This window comes from Delphinapterus leucas, chromosome 5, assembly GCF_059928025.1.
Source record: "Delphinapterus leucas isolate spDelLeu-1000000601 "Yukka" chromosome 5, BTC_Dleu_Yukka2, whole genome shotgun sequence".
Classification (NCBI taxonomy): Eukaryota; Metazoa; Chordata; class Mammalia; order Artiodactyla; family Monodontidae; genus Delphinapterus; species Delphinapterus leucas.
Window position 1 is genome coordinate 63,597,120 of NC_143133.1, and position 21,230 is coordinate 63,618,349.

Below are 21,230 nucleotides of genomic sequence, written 5' to 3' on the forward strand. Positions count from 1 at the left end.
TGGCCATGGCTCACGGGCCTAGCCGCTCCGCGGCATGTGGGATCTTCCCGGACTGGGGCACGAACCCATGTCCCCTGCATCGGCAGGCAGACTCTCAACCACTGTGCCCCCAGGGAAGCCCCTTAAGTTTATTTTATAATTTCAAAAATGTACATAATAAGTATATATCTTTTATTATTGCTCTTATAGTTATTGGATTCATTCATTAGAGAAATATTTATTCAGCACCTGTCTTTCAGGTACTGTTTTAAGTGCTAGGGCTACAGCAGTGAGTCAAACAAAGCTGTACTGCAGCTAACTTTGTGGTGAGGGTAAAGATAATAGGGAATAGCATCTAATATGCTAGGGGGTGATAAGTGCTGTGAAAAAAATCAGGAGGGTCAAGGGGTTAGAGAATGATGAGGGATCTAATTTATATAGAGTAGCCTGTGCAAACCATTTTGATAATTTAACAATGTAATGCCTTTTAGTATGTATTGCTCTTTCATAAATAATTACCCTAGGAAGGACTTCTCATCAGAAATGCATAAATTTTTGAGTGAAACAATATTATATTGTATAGTAAAAGTTGATGGGACAGAAGAAAAAGTGTTATTTAAATAAATGCTGAATTCCATGCCATGAAAACCTTAATGCTTAAGTTTACTACATATTTTTCATAAAGTATTTGGCCCAAGAATTCAGTTAAAGCTGAGAAATATTTCTGTAAACCCCTTTCTATCAGTGGGTTATAACAAGCTACTTTATGAATAGATCATTTTTTAATGTATTTTGTTAGAGTAAAGATTTTTCCCCAAAATACCCATGCTTAGACAGGCTTAAGCTTAGGTGAAAATTGTTAGAGACCTAGCTATAAAGGATTTTGAGCAAATTCTGTCTTTGAGGAGTATTTTCCAACTTTGCTTACCTAAATTCTCTCCATTTGTCATCATTTCCATTATTCAATATGACATTTAAAATTTTTGTTGCAATAGTGATCTTTTATTTTTTAAGTCTTTTATTTAAATATTCTATTTTAATGGTCATGTTATCCTCGTTCTAAGTTCTAATTTGTTTTTTCTTTGATTGAACTTGCTAGGAGGTAAGAGAAGATACCAGCAAATTTTTTTTTTTTTTTTTTGTGGCGTGTGAGCTCTAGAGCACACGGGCTCAGTGGTCAAGGTGTGCGGGCTTAGTTGCCCCACAGTATGTGGGATCTTAGCTCCCTGACCAGGGATCAAACCCATATCCCCTGCATTAGAAGGTGGATTCTTTTTTTTTTTTTTTATACAGCAGTTTTTCATTAGTTATCCATTTTATACATATTAGTGTATATATGTCAACCCCAATCTCCCCATTCATCAGTACCAGCACATTTTTAAAGAGCTAGATCTCTAATTGTGTCATTTCATTTCTTAATTCTTTAGTTTCTCCTCTAATCTTTATTATTTCATGACTCCTTTTAGAGGGCTTATTTGGTTTTCAACTTGAATAGACTGACTAGTGCATGTCTTTTCTTTCCTTTTTAAATAATCAATGCATTTAGAAAGTCATATATCTTACAGTAGAGGAAATATCCCACCTACAATGATTATCCAAGCCATCCACTGTGCTTAGGTGCCATTCCTTTTTCTTTTATCAAAGTCTTCACTTTTTTTGCTCCATTGCTTCCGCCTGCAATCATCAATCTCACCTTCCTGTTGGATCATTCTCATCATTCTAATATGTTCTGTGTTTTTTAAAATCAACAAATAAACAAGCAGGCAAAACAAATCCATTGCCTTGATTCCTCAACTCTTCCAGCTGTAATCTCATTCCACAGCCTCACTATTGAGCAGAATTTTCTGAAGGAGTTGTCTGTACATGCTCTCTCTTATTTCTCATCTTCCGTTAACTCTCAACCCACCGCAGTCTGGCTTTGGTCCCCAACCCTTTACTGAAACTGCTCCTATCTGATTTGGCAAAATTTTTATATTGCCAATTCCAGTGGACATTTTTCTTTTCACGTGGTACCTGACCTCTCATTTGACATTGTGACCATGGCTTTTGCGTTGAAACACCTTTATCCGTCGACTTGCCTAACACCATATGCTGCTGATTTTCCTCTACTTCGTTGGTTGTTCCTCCTTAGTGTCCTTTGCCTTCATCTGTTAGAGTTCCTTGGAGCTTGGATCTGAGCTCCAGGAACATTTATCCAACTACCTGACATATCTACCTAGATGTCTCAAAGTTGCCTCTAACTTCTCAAGAAATGAACACTTATTTTAAAAATATCAAAGCTAATGAGAAAGTATGATAAAAGGACTAGATATAAGATAAATGTACTTAATACTTTTATTATAATGGCAATAACCATGTGGAAATGCTAGAAAAAATTTATTGCATTTACAACAGTGAAAAAAGAGAAAATAAAAGAACATGATAAAAATTTTAATAAGAAAGGCACAGGACCTATAGTTAAAAGATTTAAAAATCTTATTAATGAGCATAAGATCTGAACAAACTAAAAAACATGCTTGGATGTGAAGCCTTGATATCATAAAATGCCAACCATCTTAAAATTAATACACAAATTTAATGCAATTCCAATTAGAATCTCAATAGGGTTGGATTTTTAAAAAATATTTATTTATTTATTTATTTGGCTGTGCCAGTTGTGTGCAGGATCTTTTAGTTGCAGCATGTGGGATCAAACCTGGGCCCCCTGCACTGGGAGCATGGAGTTTTAGCCACTGGACCACCAGGGAAGTCCCTAGGGTTGGAGATTTTTGTTGAGAGGATTGGGTAATATTATTTTAAAGTATATATAGAAGAGTACATATTCAAAATTAGTTTAAAATTTATTGTAAAAGAATATATGTGTAGATAGGAACTTGCTTTAACAAATAATAAACATATTGTAAATGTACTGTAATTAAAACACTAATATTGGCATAAAAATAGACAAATGGTGCAACAGAATTAGCATCCTGAATTGTTAAAATTCATAACAATAATACCTCAATTCAGTGGGAGAAGGGTGGTTTATATCAAAATGATGTTGATAATAGAGGGCTCATATTAGAAATATAAAGAATTATAATACTTATTGTTGACTGGTGGGCCTGTGAAAATGAATGAGGGTACACTCACTTTACTTTTGAAAATATAAATTTCAGGAAAGTAAACTATCTTTTCAAATTTAAAATGCACATACTTGCAACCCAGCAGTTCCACTCCTGTGAATAAATTCCAGAGACACAAAAGCCTCACAAGGATGTTTATTTCAACATTATCTTAATAGCATAAAACAAAAAAACCTGAAATCAATCTGCATGCCCACTCGCAAGGAAGTAGTTTAATAAATTGTGTTTTACAATTATGGAATATTATGCAACTATTAAAAAGATCATTATTAGTTTATATTTCCATGTATATAATTTTGGTGGGAAAAGCAAAATGCCAAAAGTATGTATACAGTATGATCTCTTTTATAAAATAATAACAAAAACTCCTATATATATGTATATAAGTTTGGATATGAATTTTATAAACAAAGAGAAAGGTGTGAAAGGCTATACACCAAGCTGTCAACATTGATTACCAGGAAGAAGGAGGAAGATTGACAAAATAAGTGTCTCAGTGAAAAAAGCATGCAGTATGAGTCCGCCGATACAAAAGGTTGGGGTGGTGGTGAGCTTTTGTATATACATGCGTATGTATGTATGTATGCGTGTAACCAAACCCATGACTATTACAGCAGTGGTTAAAGGCTGCTACTTGGCCTTTGTCAACCCAAGATCCTAGTATCCCTTTAAAATCAGAAAGCCTATTTCAGTGGCTAATCTCCCATATGCATCTCTAGTCTACTCAGAAGAGCTACTACATTAAAGAGGTATTTATTTAATGTATATCTCACTATCTTGGTGAAGAGAGTCTGGCCCCTCTTGGGAGTGGAGGCATGGTTCAACATTTTAACGTTCACATCTTTGGATTTCTTCTCTATATCGGGAAATGTCTTGCATATCAGTGGTCTTTTTTAATAAATTTTTTAAACTTTATTTATTTTTGGCTGCATTGGGTCTTCATTGCTGCACGTGGGCTTTCTCTAGTTGGGGCAAGCAGGGGCTACTCGTCGTTGTGGTACACGGGCTTCTCACTGCAGTGGCTTCTCTTGTTGCGGAGCACAAGCTCTAGGCATGCGGACTTCAGTAGTTGTGGCACGCAGGCTGTAGAGCGCAGGCTCAGTAGTTGTGGCGCACGGGCTTAGTTGCTCCGCAGCATGTGGGATCTTCCTGGACCAGGGCTCGAACCTGTGTCCCCTGCATTGGCAGGAGAATTCTTATGTACTGCGCTACCAGGGAAGCCCATCTCAGTGGTCTTTAATGAAGTCCACTCTTGTGTTCAGGCTCCAACCAATCAACCAAACAGCAAAACAATTAAAATTAGCTTTTGGAGCTGGCACAGTGTAAATGGACTCTCTGGTAATTGTTCTCATGTTGACAGATTGAATTTGAAATTATATTTATATAAAATTATATATATCAAAATGTATTCTTTATTTGTAATGTTCCTTTAATTATCCTTTTCTCTACCAGAGTATAGCCCTCTTTAAAGAAAGATCTTTGTTATTTATTTTTCTACCTCTTGTGGTGCCTTAAACATGTAAACGCTTCGTAAATACTTATTTGCATGAAGACAGTGATGGCAAGATCATTATGAACTACTACAGTGGCATTTCTTCATTGTGTGGGTCTATACCATGCACTGCAAGATGTTTACCATCTCTGGCCCCTGCCCATTCAATGCCCATAGCCCTCTCTGGTCATTCCAACAACTAAAAATCCATGCCCCCTACTTCCAGAAGCCTTTCTGGGGTGTGGGAGCAGAGAGCTGTTGCTGCCTTTGTTGAGAACCACAAGGCTAGAGTAATTGGAGAAGCCTTTCTAAGGGCAGCAGTATCTGTGCTAAACCTTGAGGGATGAGTGGGATTTCAAAACCAGAGAAATTGGGACACAAACAGCATGTAAAACAGGAAGCACAGTAGACTCTGTCTTAACTGATGAAGCAGTGTGTCCATTTGGAAAATAGTTAGAAACAAAGTTGGATAGGTAGAGTGGAGCTAGAAAGGCGTTGATAAAAGGAGTCTGACAGAGGTGAGAGGAGAGGGAATGGTGTCATTTCACTCTCTAATGCATCCTGCATACTACTGACAAATTAATTTTCTAAAACATTGCCCCGTTCAACAGTCCACTTAACATTGCCTGCTAGCCTTTACACCTTTGATGTGTGTTCAGGGCATTTTATGTCATCTTATGCATCCAAATTTATCTCTTATTATTCCTTAATATTAATTAGGTATTTCTGGTTGGCTGATCAAACTGATATTCCCCCCTCTTTCTTTGTCAGTGTGCTCACTTCATGCTTTGTTAATATCTTTCTTCCTTTATAAAATCTTTCATCATTCTGGCTGTAAAACTTCTTACTATTCTTAGAAGCCTTCTCCCTAATGAAACTGGCCCATAGCACTCCACACCATCCTGATATCTCCTTTCTCTTTCTTATAGTATTTATGGTTTGTCCTACAGTATTTGGCACAAAATTATATATGGCTTTTCATGCCTATTAGTCTTATTTCTCTGAATAATTTTTATTCTCCTAAAGAGCTGTGTGAGGTTAAGATATACCTCACAATATTTTTGTAAGCCTCCAAAGCAGCTTTTTTTTGTCATTTGTCATTTTGATATAGCACTAGATATTCAGCACCCTGAAAACTCAAACTCTGTTTTTGTAGATGACAAAATGTTAATACTGCAGCATTATAATATTTCTTATACTTAAGTTATCAATTTTGTTGTTTCAGTAACTCGATTTAATTATTTTTGAGGGTAGGAACCAAGATGTATGTATCTGTTCCCCCATAATGCCTATAGAGTGTCTTGCTCACAATAATCATTCAATATTTTAAAATTTGATTGCATTTGATAGATTTTTATTTGCTTTATCAATTCTCCTTAGCTGTAACCATGTTCAGACCATTGCTTTGTTTTGCCAACAACAGAGGGCACCATCAGGGTACTTATACATCCAAGAAATAATCCTATCCCAGTCCTAAGTAGCTTTCTTGAGCCACACTTTCCTTTTCCTAAGTAGTGTCATAGAAATTTGGCTATCGTAGTAATTTAGAGTGGCTCAATCCTAATTATAGAGCAATATGGACTTCAGGTCATTTATTTGAGAAAGAATAAGTACTGTCGTATTTTGATCCTTTGTAGTTTTCAGACTTTTTCTTTCTTCTTAGTCTTCTCAATATTCTTTGCTCAGATGAAGTCTTACCCAGATCTTACTATATTAATGAAACACACTCCTTTCCTGAAGGGAGAAGATAGAAGTGGAGAGCAGTGAACGGGAACCCCACCTTTGTACTCCTCCTTCTTCCTGACCCCGCATCCAAAGAGCCAGCTTGAAAATCACTATAACTCATCTAATTTAAAAAAACTTGAAAACAACCTGTTGTTTTGTGATATCTCATTTAGGAACTTAGTATAAAAATAGAAACATTTTAGTTTTACAGTGATTTTTAAGTACAAAGGAAAATGCTGTGGCATACATTTCTTGTTTCAGCAATAAAAGAGTTAATATACTAAGCAGCAGAGACTGAGACACTGCGACTACGGGATAGTGCTTTCTGTCACTGTCGTTTGTGGTTTAAGAAAAGGGGGTGGTGTTCTGCGTTTAAAAGGACTTTAATGAATGCTGTCAGTGTTTGTGAGAGCTAATGGTCAGTAAGGGAAAGGAGAGTAGGGGACAGTGGTCTAGCTGTTTCAGGATAGGTGGATGAGAGTTTGCTCTGATTGAATGGAATGTTCCACCGTGTTTCATCTTTTTTTCATTGTCCTTTGTTCTCTATAATCTGATATATTGGTATAAAAGTAAATGTAGATATATATGTGAATGTGATTTATTTTCCTTTCAATTTGTTTATTGTGTACAACAGGGCATATACTTCTCTTGTCTTGGTTGGATGCACAAATCTCTGTGCAGTGCTTTTTGCCCGTTGCCTAGACGATCACTTGGTTTCTCTGAGGATGTCTGGTTCTCGTAAAGAGTTTGATGTGAAGCAGATTTTGAAAATCAGATGGAGGTGGTTTAGCCATCAAGCATCATCTCCGAATTCTACAGTTGACAGCCAGCAGGGAGAATTTTGGAATCGAGGACAGACTGGAGCAAACGGTGGGAGAAAGTTTTTAGATCCGTGTAGCCTACAATTGCCTTTGGCTTCAATTGGTTACCGAAGGTCCAGCCAACTGGATTTTCAGAATTCACCTTCTTGGCCAATGGCATCCACCTCTGAAGTCCCTGCGTTTGAGTTTACAGCAGAAGATTGTGGCGGTGCACACTGGCTGGATAGACCAGAAGTGGATGATGGCACTAGTGAAGAAGAAAATGAATCTGATTCCAGTTCATGCAGGTTGATTATTTTCTTACTGATAGAAATGGGGTGTGGGGGTATATTCTATATACTGTTTAAAATAATTTAGTATTATTATTTAAAATCTATGATTATTTATATATATATATATATATATATACCTCTACATATATACACATACGTAATGTCTTGGTATGTATATGTGATACTTTTGCTGGGATTTTTAAAAATGTTCTAATATTGATTTTAATTCTGTAAAATTATAAAGACAACAAATAGCTTTCATTTTGAAATATCTTGTGTTCCCTATATAGATCTGGCTCTGCCCTGAAAATAATACATGGTAGCAATTTTATGCATCATTGCCTTGCATTTTGCTTCATTCGTTTATCTTCTATAGTCATAGCAAAACTCTAGAAGACATTTCTATAGTATAAAAATTTTTATGACATTTTAGTTTGCAACAGATTATAGAGTCATTTTTAAATTTTTATGAAAATGAAAGATTTTATGAGAGGCATATTGTAGTTGCCAATAATTTTTGCACCATTGTAGTTGTCAATAATATTTTTCTTATGGTTATTTCTCTTTGTCCTATGTTGCAGCCCTCCAGACTAATTCAGAGAATACAGTAACATGTCTCTTTCTAAGATGACAGCTACTAATTCCTGTTGCCTTCACTTCTCTGAAAATTGTGCTATTTAGGGAAATGAAGGACATTCCTTCAGGAGAGTGTAAGGGAACATAGAGGAGCTAGATGTGGTCAGCTGGTGAAAAGGGGGCAAAAAGAAGAGGAAATGAGTTTGAGGAGAGAAAATTAAAAATTGGTAATTTCATAATGACTTTATCCACCTTCACCCATGGAACCAGTCTTTACCTCTGAAATGAATTTTCTTCTTAATCAGTTTAAACTATCAATACTATAGCATATTATGTAACAAGTTAGGGCCTGAAAGTCATCTTTCTGATTCATCTTCATTCAAAAATATTTAAAGGCTTATTATTTTTCTAGATTAATTACTGGATCCTTTTTCTTTTAAAATTTCTTTACAGGTTTTGATAACACTTGTAATTTGTATGTTGGTTATTATTAATATAGGCATCATAAGAGATGGAGACAATGAGTTTGTATATTCAGATATCTTTTACTTGGGGATATTTACCGCCTTCTCTTCTAATCTTCAGAATATGGAATTCTGAACTGTGATGCTGGAATAATAACAAATATAGAACAGTCCTCTATAATCATTTGTGTAATGGAGAGAGGGGAATATCTTTACATAGGTAACTAGTGTATTTAATTTTTAAAAATTTAATTAGTTTATGATTTAGCATTATTTTAAGGGAATAGGAGCCACGAATAATTTTGATTGGAGATTATTCGAATTAATATGGTTTCATTGTTTTGTATTTTCTTTGGATACTTGTTGCCATAAAAAGAATAAAGTATATATTAAAAGGTTCAGGGTTTATCATTTTTGGGATAAAACCATTCCCATTTGGTGGGAAACCAAAGAGTAATCATCTTTTTATTTGAAACCAATGCAATGTATCAAGAATATTCTAACAAAATTAGACAAAAAACAAAACATTCATTCATTTACCAGCATTAGTTATGAAAATCTTAACATGTATCTACTACCTGGAGAGATTATGCATATGTGAGTATAAAATTTATATACATGTATAACCTTAGAAAGGTTGTACACACATAGGTCACTATAATTTACTTCCTTCAACAGAAGTAGTTTGCATAGCTAATGATTACTGAAATTAAGTTAATCTATTCTTTAGTATCCATATTAAAGTGTCATCTTGATGGGATATTCATTATGACAGAAAAAGACTGTTTTTTTTTTACTGAGGTAGCTATGTGCATACTTCAAGAAAATACAATTGTCGATGGGAGTAAACAGTTCACATCTGCAGTGACCAAACTATTTCTAAAATATTATTTCAAAAATAAAATGTACTTAGAGAACATGTCTTTGATTTTTAGATATAAGAGGGGAAATCTGTCAAAGAAATTTAATATTCCTGGTGGTTTAAAATTTCTATCCCAACATCTTATTGCAAAAAAGTAAAAAGCATTCTAGATTTTAGAAACGTCATTTGTGTGTATACTTTTACTTTTCCATTTTTTCCCTAGATTTAAATATATCTAATTCTCACATCCTCCTTCAGTCCTCCAGCTCTGAGTCTTTGATCTTCATTATGAGGATAAATTTTTTTGCCCCCAGCTTTTTGATTAAGTAAGCAGTCTCTCTAGGTGTTTGCCCTTCTACTGTAAACAAATCAAAAACTATCACTGTTAATGTCAAAAGAAGCTGCACTGACATTCATCAGATTTTGTATATAACTTGGAAATAGTTATTTTCATTATATAATATTTGCAAATAATAAAATATATAGTAAACATTTTATTTGAGTATACTATAGATTGATATCACATGGTGGGGAAATACAATATACGAAGAATTTCTCATTTAAGCGGTCATAATACTTGCATAGACCTCAGAACTCAGATTGAAATTTTGAGTTATTAGAAAAAAGGGAAGACAACTTAGTGGTTTTACGTACACAGAATCATAACCCCTACAGTGGGTCCAGACAAGTTAAAGCAGAAGTTAAGAGGCAGCATATTTTGCTAATATGTATGATCAGTTGTATTCTAAGTAGGAGAAATGTCTGCCTGAGCCTTTGGCTTATGGTAATTTCTGCTGTCACACATCTAAGTGATTTGAAAGTTTCTTATCTTTTAACTTGGATCTTGGGTCTATAGCCTAGCCACTCTCTGTCTATGGAATCATCTCTAAGTCATTACTTTGTTTTTAAAATAAAATTAAAAACTTTGTTTTTTATACCATGAGGAATTTTAGACCCTAAGTAACAGTTGTGACCTATGTGAGCAGTAAGTTCCAATGACTTTAACTCAGGATGAATTTTCACCAGGGCCAGCCAGGTTTACATAGTGGCTCACCATGTGACCATAGCTTAAACACAGTTTACACTTTACTGGATTTGCCAATTTTGAAATTATGTAATATTGACATATTGGAGAAATTTTCATTATTTCAACCTTTGTTTATAAAGTTAGGGTTTAATATTTTATATATCAGACTATTTTTAGTCAATATGTATAAAATACTTCTATACAAATATCCAAAAATTATAATAGCTAATATTGATTGGGTGCTTGCTATCTGTGAGACACTGTTCTAAGCATTTTAGTACTATATTACCTCATTTAGTCTTCACAGATTTCTGAGTTAGATTGCTATTATTCTTCTAATTGTAGAGATGAGGCCAGTGAGGCACAGAAAGGGTAAGTAACTTGCTCAAGATTAGTAAGTAAAATGAAACTGCATTTAAAAAACTAAAGTTTATATTTTTACAATAGTTTTAGATTTACAGGAAAATTTCAAAGATAGTATAGTGAGTTCCTTATATTCCCACACCCAGTTTTCCCTGTTACTAATATCTTGTATTAATATGGTGTATCTGTTACTGTTGAACCAGTATGATACATTATTATTAACTAAAGCCCATACTTTATTCAGATTTCCTTAATTTCCTTTTTTCTGTTACAGAAAACGTCCTAACGTCCTTTTATCTGTTACAGTCCAGGGTACCAGTTACATTTAATCATCATATCTCCTTAGGCTCCTCTGGGCTGTGACAGTTTTTCAAACTTTCCCTGTTTTTGATGACCTTAGCAGTTTGGGGAGTAGTGGTCAGGTGTTTTGTAGAATGTCTTACTCAGTTGGGATTTGTCTGATATTTTTCTCATGCTTAGGTGGGGGTTAATGAGTTTTAAGGAGGAAGACCACAAAGGAAAAGTACCATTTTCAGCACATCATATCAAAGATACATATCATCAATCTAACTTATCATTGTTGATATTGACCTTGATCACTTGGAAATAGCTGCATTTTGAACCCAAACGATTAACATGTAGATTTCATGCACACATACCAGTAAGCAGTTCTCTGTGACTATTCATTTAATCACTGAGTTCAACTTGGATCAACATAACAGTTAATGATTCAGTCTATCCAGTTTCACTTTCTCTCCTCAACTAATTTTCTCAGGCTGGTTCTTGAAAAAGCCAACCCTGGCTGGCATACAGGTATAATCTCTCGACACACCCACAACCCTTTACCCACAGTCATCCGATCTGTCTTACCCATTGTTTGCTACTCTGTGTTTCACCTGCACATACCCTTGAACTCTTCTATACCTTGTCAGTTGATTTGCTGTTCTTTGACTCATCTTGAAGGCATGTAGGTCCTTCTCCTCTCCCAACAAGGGGTTATCTTCATAATATACCATTTCTCAAGTGCTATCTCCTTTTTCTTGACCCTCTTTAGGTTGTCTCTATATCTCCTTGTTTGAACCATTCTATTAATTCTGGTTCACTTTAAAATTAAAATCTTATATGTTTCCACATGAAAAAAATTTTGCTTCCAGAGATGGCAAAGAAGTTCAACTATATTGTACTTGTATCTGGGAAGGATGTATTGCATTGTCCTCCCTCACACGTGTATGCCCAAGTCATATCATGGATTCCCTTGACATAAGCCATGGAACCTCTCCCCAGAAAACCGTCTGTATGTGTGTGTGCACATACATGTGCGTATGTGCACATATGTGTGTTAAATATTTCATATGGGGTTCATATGGGGTTCAAGGAATTCATGAACCCTCTAAAACCTGTCTATACACTCTATCAGTGTTCTTAGTTTTAAGCAACTGAAATTGGCTGGTTTAAACAGAATAGGAATTTATTGGAATCATATTAGTTCCTAGAAAGAATCAGCTTAGGAAAAAGGTTGAGCATTACAGTTGCACAACTGGTCTTTATAAGTCCAGATTTTTAAGGCAAAAGAACCTTTTATGACACTTATTGCTTATATTTTATTTTCGTCTAGTTGGAACTGGATAGTGAAGTTTTACATTTTTAGAATTAGATATATTAGGCATGAAAACAATGATACACATGCACACACATACACACCCCACATAATCACTCATATGCACAGAGCCATATAATTTGGCCATTTAACTTTAGGGAATATATTAGTAGAGAATAGGCTAAGATAATATAACAAAGAGATTCAGAAATATAGTGGCTCAAATAAAATAGAAGTTTTTTTCTCTGTCACTTAACAAATGGGGAAGTGGCCCAGGGCAGACAGGTAGCTCTGCTACACAGGTTCCCTCAGAGACCCAGATTCCTTCCATATTGTTTCTCCATCCTGTAGGGTGTTATTATTTCTTTATGGTCAAAGCTTCCTCAGCTTCCCCTCTGCATTCTAGCCTATGGGAAGGACCAAAGAAAGAAAAGGGAGGACATTAAGCAAATAACACAAGTTGCATATATCATTTCTGCTCACGTGCCATTGTTGAAAACCTAATCACATGGCCACAACTAGTAGCAAAGGAGGCGCAGCTGTGGTCTCTGCCTGGGTAGCCATGTGTCCAGCTAAAACTCATTACTGTGGTAGATGTGAAGAATGGTTTGGAGGTTGTAATCAACAGGGTGCAAGAGGTGAGGACAGCTGGATAGAACTCTTCGGAATCTTTGGATCTAATTTTTTAATGAGTTTTTTCCCATATTATTTACTATTTTTACCACTGAGACGTGAGCAAATAGAGATAAGCAAAAATGGAAAAACAAAAATTATAAATTACCCTGCCACCCCAAAATAATAACCATTAACAATTTGAGGAAGTATCCTTCCAGTATATTTTAGGTAAGTATAGAATACAAATATGTTTTTAGAATAAAAATCTGAATCTTATTGTACATACTATTTTGTAACCTTTTTCACCCTAATGTAAACATAAAATTAAGACTCCTTTGGTCAAAAAAGGCAGAAGCCCCAACTCAAACTGACAAGCAAAAACTAGAACATTTTGATTCACATAAGTAAATAAAAACTCAAACAACTTTAGACATGATGAATCCAGATACTCAAATAACACCAGAAATCCTTTTTTTCCCCCTCTTTAGAATCTGTTTTCCTTTGTGATGGCATTACCTTAGACAGGCTTTCTTTGTGGTAGCAAAAAGCCACTAGTAGCTCTAATTTTACTTTTTATCAGCTTAACCTCCTCAATGGAAAGAGAGTGACTCTTTTCCAAGAGTACCAACAAACATCTTGAAATGGACTCTCATTGGTCTTGTTTGGATCTTATGTCCACCCAAATCAATCATTATAACCAGTAGATATGATACTCCTGTTGGCCAGGCCTCAGTCGCTTGCTCACCTCTGCCCAAGCCCTGTGAACTGAGGTAGGGTATGTGTGGTTTCCCAAAAGGTCGAGATGGGTCTGTTACCATAGAAAGAATCCTGGATAGGCAAAAGCAGTGTCCAGTAAAACAGCTTGCTATGTCATTAAATGTTCTCCTGTATCTTTGTGAATGGCTGCATCATTCTCCCTTGCACAGACATACCTTTTGGTTATTTAACCAATATTCGAATTTTTTTGGAATTTAGATTGTTTCCAATATTTTCTTGTTAGAAACAACCTGTGATAACCCCCTCCCCATAGTTAGATCTCTACATACAGATGACCATTTCCTCTGGATAAAGTCCCAAGGGTGTGCACGTTTTTAGGGTTTTTGATCTGTATTCTCAAAGTTATTTCAGGAACATTACTCCTCTTTTAATTCTCAGCAGCATTGTATGAGAGGGCCCACTGGCCCTTCTCCTTCACACTGGTTATTGTTTAAGAAAATCTGATTCTTTTATAAACAACATTTGACTCTTTTCACCAAAGATATTCTGACTGCAGGATCAGCAGAGAACTCCTTAAATTCCAAAATGAAAAAGTATTTCTCTTGAGAAGGGAAGAGGTGAAGGTATTCTTTTTCTTTGCCTCTTGCCATTTCTCTTTATGCACCTGCCTTGTCCTCTCCTTAAAAGAGAAAACCCCAACTTCTCTTCCTCCTTGCTCATCTAAACCTTAAGATGTATTTCAGATCTCACCTGCTGCTTGTTGCCTTTCCGAACACCAGCCCATACTGATCTTTCCTTTCTGTAAATTCTGATCGCAGTTACGTTCCAATTGGGGATGTACAAGATGATCTGTTGGAGAAATGGTAATTATATGTATATATATTAGAATGTTTATTTACATTTTATTTTTTAAATCTATTTTTTTCTGTTTTATAATGTAAATAATAATTGTACAATGATATATGTATATCTTTTATAAACTCATAAATATGCATATATTGGGGCACATGCTTAAAAGTATACTGAAAAGGATATGCATAAAAATATTTTTAGAGACTGCTAGCCTATACTAAGCAACTTACATTCTTATTTTACATTTGTGACTTTGAATATGTGTAAAAGATGTCAAAAGATTCATGATATAGTAATCTGCACTTTGGCAAAAGCATGAATTCTGAATGCCAGAAGCTATGAGGCAGCTTATCACTTACCTGGGGAGTGAGCCAAACAGACCACTTAAGAGTTTCAATGCAGCTTTGTTTTCTATGCAAAATCATATACAGTATAATTCTTGTGAAGTGATTTTTAAAACTTCTTTTTGAAAAGTTACTCCATTAAGAAAGCCTAATGCAAGTTCTGGTGATGATAGTGAGGAAATCTAAATAGTTTCTAATAAAAAGATAGTATTGGTGCATATTGTGTGCGCACAGATGTGTGAAATCTGAAGAATTGCAAGTATTAGTGTTGCTGTTTACTTTTTTCCACTTTATAAAACTTAAGTCTTCAAATTCTAAGTCCCTTCACTAAAAGAAAAAAAATCATACCTTCTTTGCATCCCCAGTTTCTAACAACTGGTGCAATAATGCATCTCAGGAGTTACTCTATAAATAGCTGGTGACTTGATTTGTTTGATACTTGCCTCTTTTCTATGTTTGGGCATTTTCTGACTTACAAATTCATAGCCTACTGCAGAGGGACAATAAGCTAAAAATTAAATGTTTCCCAGTAGTCTGGAAATATCCAGCAAGGTAGAGTTCATTACAAAGAACGTCTGTTACAAAAGATTTGAATGATCTCATGATGCAATTCTTTGAAATATGACTTACCATCTTAGTAACATCAAAGAAATAAAACTAAGCAGAAATGTTAGATATATTTCCTCTGTTACCATGTAAAGATCTAGTAGGAATCACAGAGAAATATGTTTTAAATGCTCCATAAATGGCCTATTCCCAGATGTTTATATTGTGGGTTAGGATGTCTACTGGGTTTGTTAAAGGCCATTTTAATTAAGAATCAGGAAATTTCGTTATAAAAATTGATAATGTTGGCGATCGTTTTTTAGGAAGACAACCAAACAAACAACATTGTATAAGACAAAAGACTGAGATTACAGGCCTTCCCATTGGCCTTTGAAAAACAAGGATCTACTAATAGGAGTTTATTTACCTTGATTGTGTACTTTTTCTGTGCTAGGGATATGCATTCATTTAATAATCCTCCCATGAAGGATCCTCTAAAAGAAAGTACTATGTATTACTTATTCCTGTATTGCTATTGGAGGTAAGACTTAGAGAAGTTAAATAACTCGTCCAGATACATAGTAACAGAGTTGAATCAGCACTATGCAATAGAACTTTATGCAATGATGGAAATGTTCTATATCTGCACCATCCAATCTGGCAGCCACTAGCCCCATGGGGCTACTTGAGCATTTGAAATACGACTAGTTCAACTAAAGAACTTTTTAATTTTATTTTATTTTAATTAAAATAGCCACATGGGGGGCTTCCCTGGTGGCGCAGTGGTTGAGAGTCCGCCTGCCGATGCAGGGGACATGGGTTCGTGCCCCGGTCCGGGAAGATCCCACATGCCGCGGAGTGGCTGGGCCCGTGAGCCATGGCCGCTGAGCCTGCGCGTCCGGAGCCTGTGTTCTGCAACGGGAGAGGCCACAACAGTGAGAGGCCCGCGTACAGCAAAAAAAAAAAAAAAAATAGCCACATGGGGGCTAGTAGCTACTATATTGGACAGCACAGTTCTAGAACCTTCCTAAAATGCTCTTAATCACTACCCCATACCTGTCCAATTCAAGCTTCCAAACCAAAACACATAATAGGAAAAGAAATAGTAAGAAAGTAATGACATTATAAATTACACAGAGCCAGAGTATTAAAATCCTTTGATTAGCCAGAGATAGAGATGTTATCTCTGCCCCATGGAAAACTAAGAGACTCTTGCTGTCTTAACCCTAGCTAAGGGGCAGTAACAGAGCAGTAGACTTTTGTCTAAGATCCTGAATTCTCATGTCTTTTGTTGTTGTTGTTGTTATTGTCAGATTATCCTCATTCATATTGTACTATCATTCTCCCTTCATACCCTTGATCCTTGCACTGACTGATGCCTTAAGGTAAAGGTAAGCAAAAATTTCCATTCCTTTGTGAGTGATTTGACCAACATTCTGAATGCCTCCTGATCCCTGGTTTTGTATCCAGCTACCTATATGTCCTTGGTTGATCACTTTGAGCCATTTGGGGCCTCAAAATTTTCTCATCTGCAAAATAAGGGAGTTGAATTAAATGACTACATAGGTTCCTTCTAGATGTAAAAATTCTGTGTATAATGGTTCTGATACCTAGGTTCTACAGTTGGCTGGATATGCAGCAAATTCTTTTTTTAAGTAAATTCTTCCATTATTAAAATTGTATGTGCAAGGTCCCAAATTTCTTAAAACAGAACAAGAAACGCTAGAAAGCTGTGCAGCTCTTTAAGCCTGAGTAGCTTTGTTCCTACCTCTTTCATGTTCCTTTTGTGAATGGGCAGCTTTGCTTTTCCACAGACTACAAATCAGAAGCCTGCACTTCTTTTGATCCTTCATTTGGAGCAGTGGGAGTGATTGCTATACCCAAAAATCTCTGAATTAATTGTCACATTGAAATAACATGTTTATTTAACATGTGATAGCAAATGAAGCCTTGAAAGCAAATCAAGAAGTTCGAAATGTTCAGCAGAGAGTGTAAATAGGAGTAGACAATTTGAATTCTTAGGAGCCAGAGAGCTAATACAAATCAGCAAAGAGGGTAGGGTTGGTGGTCAAGAGGGCAGCTGGTCCCTGGTAAGATATTAGATATTTATATTAAGAAAATTCTCTTAAGATATAGTGAGGCTTAATTCAGCAAAGCATTTATCAGAATCATTATATCCTTAAAAGTAGATCTGATGAGAAATGATAACTAAGTTATGGCATAGTCGGTGGTTTTGTAGTTAATTGTATAACCAAGGGATGTTGATTACTTGATTCAAGTGATCTTGGAGAAGGGATCTAGGGGAGAGGGGTGGGTTTAGGATTTCATTCTTAGTTTCAATCTTTTCACTTTTTCACCATTTCCATCAATGAATCATAATGAAAATATAGAACTCATACTCTTCAAATTATAATTTGGAAATTTCAAATCATTTTTAGGTACCTGGGTTAGGCCATCAAATTCTTTTAAGCTATAATCTAAGTTATAGGTTACCTGGGCTATTGAAGACTAGTCAGAGAATCAAATGATTTATTTATAATTTATAATGATCTATTAATAATTATTATTTATAATTTATAATTATTTATAATTCATTTATAATTTTATGATATATTTTGTATTCTAAACAGTTATAAATGAACTGTGAACATAACCCATTTTTAAATAAAGGATGGCTTGGGTTTATATCTCCAAAAGGGTTTAATTCCCTTTCTGCCTTCAAAAAATGATCTCTTGGGCTTCCCTGGTGGCACAGTGGTTGAGAGTCCACCTGCCGATGCAGGGGACACAGGTTCATGCCCCGGTCCGGGAAGATCCCACATGCCGCGGAGCGGCTAGGCCCGTGAGCCATGGCTGCTGAGCCTGCGCATCCGGAGCCTGCGCTCCGCAACGGGAGAGGCCACAACAGTGAGAGTCCCGCGTACCCAAAAAAAAAAAAAAAGATCTTTTATGCCCTTAAATATAATGTTGGAGCTATGACTATCAATATGAATATAGTTTGGCTCTTTTTCAGCAGAGACGTCGTATTGACCAGAGAAGAGACCTCAGGAACAGGCAAAGAATATATGTAGCTATTAACTAGAAGGTATCACATTCACAGTGTTTGCAAGACACACATATGATTTGAGCCATCATTTGATTTTCAAAGGCAAAAATGATGCATGATTGTTCATTAATATAGACCGATAGCATTGCTTCTATTATGTTTGAAGGATTTAAAAGGACTTAATAGGAAAGATATTTTTAATGTGTTAGCAACTTTTCAAAATGTGTGTTTTCTTTCTTTTCAGGACTTCCAATAGCAGTCAGACATTATCATCCTGCCATACTATGGAGCCATGTTCATCAGATGAATTCTTCCAAGCCCTTAATCATGCTGAACAAACATTCAAAAAGATGGAAAACTATTTGAGACACAAACAGTTATGCGATGTAATTCTAGTTGCTGGTGATCGCAGAATTCCAGCTCACAGGTAATTGTTTTCTAAATTTCTATATGTGTGAAATATTTCCTTGATCATTTAATTATGTATATTGAGGTAACTTGTTCTAATTGATTATGCAATGGACTCTTTTGGTAAAGTGGTATATTTCATGGAGTTTCTGCAAAGAAGACAGTGCATATGAAATTATTACACATTAAATGACCCCAAAAGGATCACTTTCCCTCTGTAGAAGCATAAAAACAAAACATACCAGCCTGAAATCAGTATTGTTTGGTATAGATTTCAGCTACTATGAGCAGCACTCCACCTAATTCTACCTATTAAATAACTTTCAGTAAGCTCAGTAGAAATTAGAGCTTTGAGTATTTAGAAACAAAAAGGCTGGTGGAATGGAGTGGCAAAACTGTTGAGTTTTTAAATAGCCACATCTATTCCAACTTCTGTTTGCCTGCCTCCAAGAAATATGAAAAGCAGTGGTGCTAGGGAATAAAAGCCTTTAACAGAAATGAAGTATTACTTCTTGATGTAAGAAAAGGAAATAGAAGCTGTTAAATAAATAACGATTCATTATTTTTCTCCTAATAATTACATATTTAATTGTTCAGTGTTAATCACCATTATGATCCCAAAGGTTTTTTTTATAATACCTTTCAAAACTAATTAATACTGTGTCCCAAAAGTTTTGTTAAACCCTCCAAAGCGAAAGTAAAATTAGAAAAAATGGTCTTGGTCTTAAAGTTTTCAGTTACTCAGCTCAGCATATATTTATTGAGATGCTACTATATATTGTGACAGAAAGTCCATGTTGTGAGCATGGGTTTATTAGAAAGATATTCCAACCTAAATTTCATACAGGCATCTCAAATTCCCTGTTTACAAAACAAAACTCATTACCTTACCTGCAATGCTTGTGAAAGCCATTACCATCTCACCTGGATTACCAGTGCAAGAAACTCCTAACTAGTCTCCCTGTTTGCACTTTTTCTTCCTACATTCCCTTTTCTACACAGCTCCCTGAGTGATCCTTTAAAATGGAACTTAGATCTGGTTGCTTCTCTGATCAAACTTTCCAGTGCCTCCTCATGTCACAGTGTGAAAGCCCATTTCCTCACAGTGGCTTATGTGACCCAGCCTGCCATTACCTCTTTACCGTTCTGCCCTCCTTTCTCACTCTGCTTGAACCACACTGACCCCCTTGTGGTCTCTTGTATGTGGCAGGCATGCCGCTTCTGCCTTTCGATTTTTGCACTGGCTGCTACTCTGCCTGAATGCTGTTCCCAAATACCTGTGTGACTAATTCCTGCACCTCCTTCAAGTCTTTTCTCAAGTGTCACCTTCCCATGAGACCACCTATTTAAACCCACTCCCCATTTGCCCTTACCCTGCTTTTTTCCCCATGGCACTTATCACTTTTTGATGTACTATAGAATTTACTTCTGCTGGGTATTGTTTGTCTCCCTGTAGAATATAAGACTCCATAAGAGAAGGTATTAATACATCTCAAGTATTTAGAACAGTGCCCAGTATTTATTAGGTGTGCATTATTATTTGTTCAGTGAATAACTGAATGAATGGGCAGTTCTCAGAAGAAGAAACCTGAATGGCCAAAAAACATTTGAAAACACCTTCAACCTCACTAACAATCAGGTGAATGAAAATTAAAACAACAATGAGATACCATTTAACACCTTGCAGGTGGCCAAAATTTTGACATCGACAATATTGTGGGGAAAGGTTAACTCTTATGCAGTGCTGATGCTAGACTAAACTGGCACAGCTCTTTGGAGAGCAGTTTGGCAAACCTCTCTCCTGGGGAGAGAGGTAAAGGGAATTAGAGAGGAGCATAGAGAGAGCTTCAACTATTACCTGTATCATAATTTCTACTTCTTTAACAAATGAATAAAGTAAATCTGTGTAAGTGTGCTGATATGGAAAATATCCTCAAGACATATTATCAAATGAAAAATGCACGTTTCAAATACATATATTTATAACCTATTTTTGCTTAATATGTGACTATCAATAATTTGGACAGAGACATACCTAATATGTAATAATGTATTATAACAAAATACAAAGTATAGTTTTGTATTGTGATAATGATATAATTTTATAACAAAATACAAGCATTATAATATACTATAATAATTTAAAAATCATGAAGTTTAAAAATAACCTGCTAGGGACTTCCCTGGTGGTCCAGTGGCTGAGACTTGTGCTCCCAATGCAGGGGGCCCAGGTTTGATCCCTGGTCAGGGAACTAGATCCCACATGCTGCAACTAAGAGTTTGCATGCCAACAACTAAGATCCCACATGCTGCAACGAAGATCCCACACGTGGCAATGAAGACCTGGCGCAGCCAAATACATAAATAAATATTTTTTAAAAATAACCTAAAACCAAAAA

The 21,230-nt window shown here is 35.7% G+C and overlaps 1 protein-coding gene across 5 annotated transcripts in view; it reads left to right on the forward strand.

Annotated features, from left to right (window-relative positions):
• The window catches only part of KLHL5 (kelch like family member 5), a 74,338-nt gene that overhangs the window by 13,116 nt on the left and 39,992 nt on the right, over positions 1 to 21,230 (forward strand). The window contains exons 2-4 of one of the 5 annotated variants that reach the window (XM_022565897.3): positions 6,956 to 7,429; positions 14,454 to 14,498; positions 18,668 to 18,850. In XM_022565897.3, coding sequence (XP_022421605.1) covers positions 7,047 to 7,429; positions 14,454 to 14,498; positions 18,668 to 18,850 — 611 coding nt within the window. In that variant the 5' untranslated portion in view covers positions 6,956 to 7,046. Of the gene's footprint in view, positions 1 to 6,892; positions 7,430 to 14,453; positions 14,499 to 18,667; positions 18,851 to 21,230 lie in introns of those variants that run through there. The other 4 variants (XM_089911797.1, XM_022565876.2, XM_089911799.1 and 1 more) reach the window with 4 other exon arrangements.